General features: G+C 37.3%; 1 protein-coding gene across 4 annotated transcripts in view; it reads right to left on the minus strand.

Moving 5' to 3' along the window:
* The window catches only part of LOC107720045 (lethal(2) giant larvae protein homolog 1-like), a 47,854-nt gene that overhangs the window by 28,428 nt on the left and 8,513 nt on the right, over nucleotides 1–10,913 (minus strand). For all 4 annotated transcript variants that reach the window (XM_016527632.1, XM_016527633.1, XM_016527631.1 and 1 more), the window contains 3 exons: nucleotides 1,170–1,251; nucleotides 902–1,032; nucleotides 649–792 (listed from right to left, as the gene is read on the minus strand). In XM_016527632.1, the coding sequence (XP_016383118.1) occupies nucleotides 649–792; nucleotides 902–1,032; nucleotides 1,170–1,251 (357 nt within the window). The remainder of the gene's footprint in view (nucleotides 1–648; nucleotides 793–901; nucleotides 1,033–1,169; nucleotides 1,252–10,913) is intronic.

Raw genomic sequence — 10,913 nt, forward strand, 5'->3', positions numbered from 1 at the left:
TTCGCTGGCATTTTCCACATTTCGTTTTTCTCCCTTAATAACAAATGTGTCCATTCTGATGCTCAATTTTACCGAACTAATGGCTGCTGATGACTATTTGAATTGAATTCTGCCAAAGTGCGCGCTTGTAAGTGTTCGTTAAATGCGTAACGTTAATTACTTGAGTACAGGTCTGCTCATGTCTGAAAATAATATGAAAAACAAAATTATTTTACATAAAAACATTCTAGCTTATATTTGTTTAGTACATTTTTAAATTAATGTAAAAACTAAAATGATTTGTAAAACTGAAAGTTATTTTTTTTATTGTGTTCAGCATGGTGGGCCGCATTTGAATTTGTGACGGGCCACATGCGGCCCGCAGGTTGAGAACCACTGTACTAGAGAATACTTTTACTCTGCAATTTCTATTTCAAAATAAATTCTGTTCTTTTGAACTTTCTATTCAAAGAATCATGAAAAAGTGTATCACAGTTTCCACGAGAATATCAAGCAACACAACTGTTTCCATATAATGATGAGAAATGTTTCTTGAACAGCAAATCAGCATATTAGAATGGTTTCTGAAGGATCATGTGACACTGAAGACTGGAGTAATGATGCTGAAAAATCAGCTTTGCCATCACAGGAATAAAGGGCACCTCTCACCTCTGCATGATCTCATCCTGGAACAGCGACTTGTTCAGCAAAGTGAGGGTGGGCAGTTCCAGGAAGTGCACTCCGCCACCTTCAGTGCCCAGAGCAAGAAGATCACAGCTCAGCTTCAACAGCATGACGGTCACACGTGTCGCACTATGGAGGAGAAGGAAGCAACATAAAGGTCATGGTTTGGACAAGATGATAAAGGGCATCAGTAAGCAAACTTGGGGAAATGCAACCAGAATAAGGAACAAAACCTTACCTGGTGCTCTCGATGCCTGGCCTGCCAGGCAGGTTGAAGCTATGAACCTCCACTAAATGCGAGCGGTTTTCTCTCTGCACAATCTCCCATAGGTGAATGGTGTTATCATCCAACAAAGAAAGTATCCTCCCCTATAAACAGAAAAAAACTCGTATGGTTTAAAGACACAACTGTTCAAATGGTAACTTTCAAAATAAAAGACCTCTACAACTTCAATAACACACACACCAACATCTAATAAGCTACAATGGTTGAAACATGGTCTTACCTGTCCATAGAGGAAATGTATCTGAGTGACGGCAGCAGTGTCTTTATGAAGTCCAGTCATCTCCACCCCAGGAGCACCATATCTTAATGCGAAGTCAAGGAATATTTTACAGTGTTGCATTCCAAGTGTTCCTATCTGATTTGGGAACATACTACCTCAAGGGAAAAAGCTTCAGACTAGGCTTTGATAATTGATTATTGAGTTGATTATATTTTTCAATTGATCAAGTATCCGTTTTTACGCTCTTAAAACAACATCTTTATAAATGCTTGCTATACACGGTGGATAAATACTGTTTAAAATCTAAAATGTTACAACAAAGTAATGACTTTACTGTAAAAGTAATGTGAAGTAGTTAAGTAAATTTAATTGAACAATGTGTATACTGTCTTAAAGTCTCTTTCTTTGTTTTAAGGGACATGCGTGTGCTCTCTCTATAGTTTTCAAAGTTAATAGCAACAGGTGTTGAATCACTTAATTGCTGTTATGACAAGGTTTTTGCAAAATGGTGATGTTTGTGTAACATGAGACTAATCAAACATTTTAATTTATTTGATTATTTTCATTACTGATTTTATCGATTAGTTGCAGCCCTACTTAAGACACTTTTTGCCACATCTTAGCTCCAATGGATCACAATATCTTGCAGGCCCATACTTTCATTCTTGGGCAATCAAGTCGAGGGAAATCAAGCCAATCAAAGCTAAAATGTGAATGTAAATTTAATTGAACAATGTATACTGTCTTAAAGTCTCTTTCTTTGTTTTAAGGGACATGCGTGTGCTCTCTATATAGTTTTCAAAGTTAATAGCAACAGGTGTTGAATCACTTAATTGCTGTTATGACAAGGTTTTTGCAAAATGGTGATGTTTGTGTAACATGAGACTAATCAAAAATTTTAATTTATTTGATTATTTTCATTACTGATTTTATCGATTAGTTGCAGCCCTACTTAAGACACTTTTTGCCACATCTTAGCTCCAATGGATCACAATATCTTGCAGGCCCATACTTTCATTCTTGGGCAATCAAGTCGAGGGAAATCAAGCCAATCAAAGCTAAAATGTGAATGTGGTAAAAAAACATTCAAGAAGCAACACCGTGTAATGACTTAAACTCATGAAACAGAGGATTCTCTGAGGGAATAAATTACAGTCATATAATGCTCATTAAACAGCCCACTGAACTAAATACTAAGAACGGAGCCAAAATAAAATCAAAACGACTGGCCCACTATCAATCTGATTATAAATGTCTCCAGAATGAGGAGAAAACTCCCACTTCTCTTTTTCAGTTTGACATCAACAGCAGTTGGCAAAGTCTATTGTGCTTTTCTTGAAGAGACTGTTGCTCAAATGATTTCTGGACGGCTCTTGTAGTCTGCTTTTCATTATGAAACTACACAGCCTTCCACTCTCATAACAAAAGAGTGGATATCTAGGTCAAATCTGATTCACGTAAAACAATCCAAACTCTACAGGAAGAAAGAGACATCCTCAGAATACCTCAATTCAGCAGGCCTTGGTGAAAGAGAGCAGCTCTTTAAAAGTAAAATCTTTAAAAAAATAAATAAATAAAATAAAAATAAAAAAAAGAGCAAGAGTGTGTCTGGAATGGCACACTATGCATATTGTGTACTATTTAAGCAGTATGTACCACACAAAGCATGCATTTACCATGATGACCAACCACACTGGTGAAAATGTGCAGTATACAAACCAACAACACTGTGTTAAATACTGTATTTCACAATGCAATGCCCCAAACCTGACCATCAAATTCCAGCTTGAGGAATAACCTGCAAGCGTTTATCAAGTGCCATTATTTGACCAAAGAGCAAAATAATTGAATTAAGTATGTTAAATAACAGTAGCATAAAATTTTCAAACAGCCACAAGATTTAAGCACCTTTTTTCGTTGTTTATTGAGGGGGGCACCAGCTGCAATGTTGGCTCACTTCAAGAAAAATAAAAAATTAATTATTTAACATTTAAAGAGACCCAGGTTCAGACCTCAACCAAACAATTTTTTTAAATAAATATTTCTTATTTATAATCAATATTTTTATGAAAACTTTTTGTATTTTATTATATTTTTATTTCATTGTAATATTTAATAATAAACCAATACTTTAATGCATGCATTTCTGTTATATGGACACAAAAGTCATTGTTTTTCGGATTCACTTAGAAAGGGTTGGACTGGACATTATGATTAATCTGAACACAGGCCACTTCTCTCTGCAAACTTGCTCGTGAGGCAGGGTAGGTACATCTGATTCAGACTAATGAGACGAGATGCAGTCATGGTACGAGGGGAGCACAGGACACACCATCAGCTCGACTGAGTCCAGAACAAAAGCTCAGACTGTGTGGCACTGCCTCACGTCACCCTGCCACCTCACACACAGCACTCAGAGCCACTTCAGCTGCTGCCTAATCAAGCCCATAACGTCTTTCACAACCAGGCTCTTGAAACGGCACCCCAGACGAACTGCTCCATTCTGAAGTCCCCTTGGTTGCCATGGCAGCATCTCCATTATGTCACACGTGAACAGGCATACTGTTATTTGCAGAAGGGGCTCATATGCCCCAAAAAAACACTACACAATGAAAGGTTCAAAAGCTGGGAAACATGTAACATCTTACACCAATTATGCTTAATAACCCGACAACATGAAAGGTCAAGTTAGTGAATGATTTTGTACATGTAAATGCATTCAAGGAATAAAGCTTGCTGTTCATAGGACTTTCATTCTCATTATCATGGAGGTAAAAAAAATAATTCTCTGTCATTTCTATTAACGCATTTGGCAGATGCTTTTATCAGGTAGGTCTTGTATTCACTGGGAATCAAACCCACGACCTTGGTGTTGCACTATGCAATACCACTTAAGCTAAAGAAGAACTAAAAAAAATATTAATAATAACAACAACAACAACAATACAGGATAATATGAAAACAACCTCTAAAGCAGGGGTGCCCAAACTCGGTCCTGGAGGGCCGGTGTCCTGCAGAGTTTAGCTCCAACCCCAATTAAACACACCTGAAGCAGCTAATCAAGCTCTTATAGGCATACTAGAAACTTACCAGCAGGTGTGTTGAGGCAAGTTGGAGCTAAACTCTGCAGGACACCGGCCCTCCAGGACCGAGTTTGGGCACCCCTGCTCTAAAGGATGGAGCAATACACAATATGAATTGAGCTGCATTGGAGAAAGTCCACAGAATGACAGTGAAGCTGACCTTTGATCAGCTCCACTCGATTCTTAAGAATTACATCATGCTCCTGCACAATAGGTAGAGAAAATGGGAAGATAGAGAAAGAAGTGGCGGAGATTATCAAAAGGGAGAATATGGACACAATAAGTGAGGTTACAAAATAAAATAAAAATAAAAATAGTTAATCACCAAAGGTGGGTCCAAGCATAGAGCACAGAAAGGTGTGTGAAGAAGGGCCTCTGTGTTTGTTGAGTGTGGGAATTAAACAGAGAAGCAGAAACATCTGTAAAATTCTCTCACACTCAGCTCTGATTACTCCACAGGTCATTAACATGAATAGAGAGGCCCTGTCATTCCCCCCTTCCCTCCCCTCCCCTCTACAGTTAATGTACCAAGAATTAAACTCTACTTTTTGAGCCAACCGTCCAATTTAGTGCATTGCTAATAGTGTGGAGAGATTACAAACCACGAGACTGCTGCACTAGAGACCTGCGAGGGACTGACTTTTCCCGCTCCCCCAGAAATATATGTTATCTTGTCCCGCTCCTGCCCGCAAAAGCCTGCATAAAAGTAGCCTATATAGATTTTTCTCAATACATCCATGCAATTTACATTAAAACATCCTGTAAGCGCCACAACATCCCAGCATAAACGCTCCTGACAAAATATTGGTTATTAAAGCATCAACATTCACAAACCACTGTTATTTTAAACTGAAAAGCAAGCATGGGCTGCTGCGTGCATGGTTTGGCCTGGCAGAATGCGAGCAAAGAGCGCTCACTTTATAATCACAAAAAAGCTGACATCTCAGTTCATCGCAATCTCACAAAGCTCTGTTATAACACAATGAATATATGCACAATGAATCTTTCATAATGTCTACACTTTGTGTGTTATAATTAGAGGATTCGTGAGCATGCAAATTTCAACGCTGCACAAGAACTCAGGCATTTGAGCGTTGAGTGGATTCTAACTTAAACACCTCTGATTGGTCATTGCGTTCCAGAAATCAACAGATATGTCTGTGATTGGCTACATTGCTCAATGCTGCAATCGCGTTATAAATAGAAACTCTGCCTATGCTTGCGCCGGTTAATCTTTTTTATTTTATATTAGTTCTTGTTGCTTTTGTGCAATACATGAATAACAATTTATTTATTAGATATTTTATGTTTGGATATTTTTATTTTGCGGGAGTCCCACAAATCATTTTATTCTCCCGCATCCTGCACACACACACACACATGAGTGTCTACCCGCCCGCACCCACACTCGCACATCAAGTCTTGTCCCGCGCCGCACTCTGATGCGTCGGGTCCCGCAGGTATGCAGGTCTCTAGGCTGCACTCGGAGCAGGGCACAAAATGGTTTTGGTTTGTTGACATTGAGAAAAAGCGATTTCCTGTTTGTGGTGAAATTTTTTTTAAGACTTATTGCGACACATTTGACACAGGAAATTCTGTCCTCGTTTTGCAGGCTTTTGTGTGTACACAATCTAATTTAAGAGACCTTCACATCCTCACTCATAGCGTCTTTCAGAAACGCTCTGAATTCTGTATTCAGAATTAATTTCCTTCAGCTACAGGTCTCAAATGAATACTAGCGTTTCCACTGGAAGTAACAAGCAGACACTCAAAACAGAACCTGATATTCTCAAGAGACAAAGAACATGAATTTTAAGCTAGTGAAGGCATCCAAATCAGCTCAAAAATATTTTTAAAAACATTTCAGTAATCCATGAAAGGCTAACATACATAACATTATAGATGGCTATAAGATTCAGCAATGCAAATTAAATTGACCCAGATTATCAATATTATTGCCAAAAAGGACAGAGTTTACAGTAACGCAAACACAAACAGATCCTAGTCAACACAAACCGAAAAATTTCCTTTTAAATTGCTAATCTGGATGTCCGATATACCAGAGCAGATGTTCGGTTAAGAGAGAAACTTTCGTTGTATAGAAAAAGAGAAGAAAAAGGAGTTTTTTTTTCAAAACATCTCCTTTTGTGTTCTACATCATAATGTCAAGGAGTTTAGAATAACATAAGGGTTAAAATTAATTTGACAAATGTATTTTTGCATAACCCTTGTGAAAATGAAGTAAACTAGCTTACTTGAACAAAAAAGTACTACTTAAAAGACCTTAAGCACAAACTGAACTTTTTTCACACACTTAATTGAATATTAATTGAAATTAAAATAAAAAGTATTACAGTTTAAATTGATATGAAATACAAATTAGCTGCCTTTTTTGACCCAAGTAGGATTTAAAGTACAATTTATACGTAAATTCACAATTCTACCATCTTTGAAATATGCTTCAAGTGTGCCAAATGTACTGACAAGCATTTATGGTAAACTAAAATATGCTTTAATGTCATTTCTGCTAAGGCTTGTATGGCTGAAGACGTTGCAAAACATATTAACTTTAAATGTAATTTCAAATAACACATTATAGTGAAACTTATAATCAAATACTTTACATGTTCTTTAGTATGTTTGTCAACACATTAACTTCTTTAAAGCACAACAAAAGATGAAACCAATGATTTAAAAAGTACTTTAAATGAAAACTTTTAATTTGTCATTACAAAGTGCTAGGGATGTAACGATGAACCACGAGCCAGTTGAAAATCGATGAAAATATGTGACGATTGAAGGGGAAGGGGAAGGGGAACTGTCTTCATTAAAGTTTAGATGGTATTTTCTTTTCATCTCGACTCTTCATAAGAGCAGCGCTGCTTTGTTTACAGCGGTAACCAAGGAAACACTGTATTGCGCGGTTCTATAAGCACCACCTGCTGTCAAGTGAGTGCGGCCCGTCTGCTGTTTGTGTTTCGTTCAGATGTATTATGTAGTATAGTTTCACAAAGCTAAAGTCAGGCCATTCTGTTTTTCGCTTAAATTTAGAAATTATAAAATCTAATTTAAATCAAAAACTGCTCGTGCTGCATGTAGCGTATACAGTATCTCTGTTTGGACTGTGATTAAAATGCAGTGATTGCTTTATAAATGGAAAGAGATTTCTTTTATTTTTATTATTTATTTATTTAGTTTGGCATTTCTTTTAAAATGTTAGCTTAGTTTTATTAATAATTAGTTTTATTAATAATTTTTCATTCATAATTTGTCTTAAATCTCATTTTGTCATGAGAAAATCGTATTGTGAAATGTATTGCAACGTGAGTTGAGTGAATTGTTACATTCCAACAAAGCACACTTTTTAAAAATGTTCTTAAGCGTGTTAAAAAAAAAACATGGTCATGAAAGTACACTCTTTTTAAGTACACTTAAGTGGCCTTTAATTTCATTAATATTATTACATTCACATTATCTTATCTGCAAGTACAATTTTAATACTACAAGTGCACATTCAATGCAATTAAGCACACTTTTTCACAAGGGAAACTACACCTCTGAAATAAATTACTTAATTCATCATGATCCAAATAATATAAATATTTAACCACACTATAGCTACTCTCCACCCTCTCCATTACCACAAAGGAGTTTTAACATGTCAAAGTCATGTAACAATCAGAACTCCCTTCCAGGGCCCCAGACTGCTCTCACAACATAAGCCAAACACACTCTCGGAGGGCCTACACTGGCCATCTCCTCTCCACATACTCCCAACGCTCAGCAATTACTCACTCAAGTGCCAACAACAAGTTAGCAAAGGATAATGCAATTTCACGGTCTGAATAGTGACAAACAGCAGACATTGTGTCCGAAGTCTAATGCAGTAAACATACATTGTCCTATATTGAAGAGACAAACCCAAGTAATTATGGGGGTTTTCTCTAAAAAAAACAATTACAAGTGATGCCTGTTGAATGAGTCATTGAATGATGAACGAAAGCCAGACGGTTTACACTGAAATGTAGTATCCACCATTTTTGAGATACAAAACGCAAAATGTTTCAAAGACACTTGATAATTTCATAGAACACTGCTCAAAAGTATCATCTGTTTGAGATGTATAAATGCAATTTGAGATTTCTTCTAAAAAGAAGGGAAAAAAAGCAAATGATGAAACTTTTGACATATAGCAGCTCCAGCTGAACTTTGGCTTGGTAAGCATTTCTAGAAACTGCAGTTTTAGTAACAAAGACTGAACCGTGAACTTTGTGTTACCCATAGTGCATGGCCATTTTCAGTTCATGTCACAACTGATTAGATGACTGGAAGGAGATTCCAGCGCCTGTTCTGCTTATTTCCAAAACGAAATAAAAGAAGCCACAAGCAAACCCTTTCCCGTCCAGTAACTTGCCACAATTCGTAAATAAATGGAGGCCCTTTAAGTAGAAAGGTTTGGCTGCAATGAGCATAAAACAGAACTCAATGAGTCTTCTTCACCATTCGAGTTTCCAAAGGTCTACAGATTGCTTACCGGCCACAGAAGTGCACTACAGGGGGGAAGGGGACTGATTTTGAGCTCCCTGTGTGTGTCCGTGAGACTCACAACAGAATACTAATGGCTTTAGGTTGAGACACATGAGAGCAAAGATATGCAAAGAGACATTTGAGCTTCCCTCTGCAGCACCATCTAAAACCATCAGGAAGAAACGGCTCCAGCAAAAGATAGAGCAGTTATGAATGAACCTATGAAGAGGCGTTGGAGTGTTTCCTCAGCTGTGTTCAATCAGAAGAGAGGACATCCCTTTGTGAGAATGTGAAATGTGAGAGCATCAGTCTTTCATAAGGCAATCTGCCAAACTAAAAGTTATGATAAGGCTAGGTCTCTAGACCAGACAAATGTTTGATTGTTTGCAGTGGCATAGATGCAAACTTCCTGGCTCAGATCAGAGACCTGCAGTACTGCCGCTAGGAGAGGAAAACGGAAAGCTAGTGCTCTAGGATAGGACTCCATGCATACAGATCCACTTACGCAGAGCTACCGCGCTTGATTGAGAAGAAAACCAATGATAGGAAAGATGACTGACATTTTGAAGATCTAACAAGAATTATATCACATAAGTGCTGATCCGAGCGTTGTGTGTGTGACTGGTTCTACTCTAATTTTTTTTTTTTACCTCCATGATAATGATAACGGAGAATAACTCTCCTTTAAAAGTCACAGCACATTAGTGGCATAATTAACACGGGAGAGCAACTTCAGACATTAATGCGTGTGAAAGAACGAGTACATTGAGTAATATTCTTGGCAGATGATTAATACCAAATACAAATAAATGTGTTAAATTAGGAGGCAGAAAAACCTTGTAAGGGTTGTGCTGATTAGTCAATTAGTTCTCCAACTAGTGTTGTTTTGGTACTAGTCGTGACGGCCCTGGGCTTGTTTCACACATGAAAGCAGCTTGTATTTATTTGGCATGCATACAGTATTAATAGTTTACATTAGTCCCAGTCCCACTCTCCTTTTGCCAAACCCCCAGACAACATCGCGTCCATGACATTGCTGAGCAACAACAACAAGGAAACATGTCGAGAAAACGCTGTTCAGTCTGGATGTCAGGAAACTACATCATTGCTGGTTAGCAAATAGTAGTCTACATTGCAAAAGATGTGTTGATAAACAGGTCTATAATTTATGAGGAAATTGTTAACAACAAAAAAACGGATGGTGGATTAATTCACTCTTTGCCGGGAATTTGGACTTGAACTTGAAAGTGGTGCGTATTGATGTCTTTCTGCAGTTGAAACTAAATACCTTCTGATGTTCATTCATGTTTATTTCGTGGTATAACAATTAGTAAAGACGAAGAGATGATCAGTTCATGAGCCTCTTGAACCGAGGCGCTCCAGCAACCTGGCACAACACATTAAAGAGCCACAAAACAGTATTTATTGGTATATATTGTTTGAATTTCTTTTTTTTTTTAAAAAGACAAAATTTGAAAGCTGAGACTTTGTTTCATACCAAAAGTAACTGGCTATGTCTTGTCTGTCAGCATGTTGTCAGTTTCCTCTTTGCTCCACAATGTATTTTTCACTGTGTGAGAACATGATGTGTGGCATGGCTTGTCAGACGTAGCAACAGTAACTAAGGTCTTTGCGAAGGGTCAGTTAACATTGGGATGTAGATGTGCTGCTCCTCCTCTTGTAAATTAGATTTCACAATTTATGACTAATAATTCCCTTCTGGCACACTTACCGTTTAATACTTTACAGCTGTTATTTGAAGAAATAAACATACTGGCAAATTCATTGCCTTTCATAAAAATGTGCCATTCTCACACTGAAACAAACAAGCCATCCATCCATATGATTCATACAAATCTGAGGACTGTGGAAATTTATATGAATGCATCTCTGTTAAATCTTTTTGTTTGTTTGCTGCCGTGTGTTTTGAGTTTGAGCTCCATCAAGTTAATTCTTTATCGTCTATTTTTTATCTTAAAATCAATTTTATAGACCATAATTTTCGTTTCTATAACGTGTGAATATATCCCCTATCGTATTCTACAACAAAAACAATCAGAGCGCCTTGTTATCACTAGTTCTATTTTGATTTCCAGAGTCCACTATTAGCTTATAGCCCGTTAGCATCGCCAGC

This window comes from Sinocyclocheilus rhinocerous, unplaced genomic scaffold (genome assembly GCF_001515625.1).
Source record: "Sinocyclocheilus rhinocerous isolate Xijiao unplaced genomic scaffold, SAMN03320098_v1.1 scaffold273, whole genome shotgun sequence".
NCBI classification, from domain to species: Eukaryota; Metazoa; Chordata; class Actinopteri; order Cypriniformes; family Cyprinidae; genus Sinocyclocheilus; species Sinocyclocheilus rhinocerous.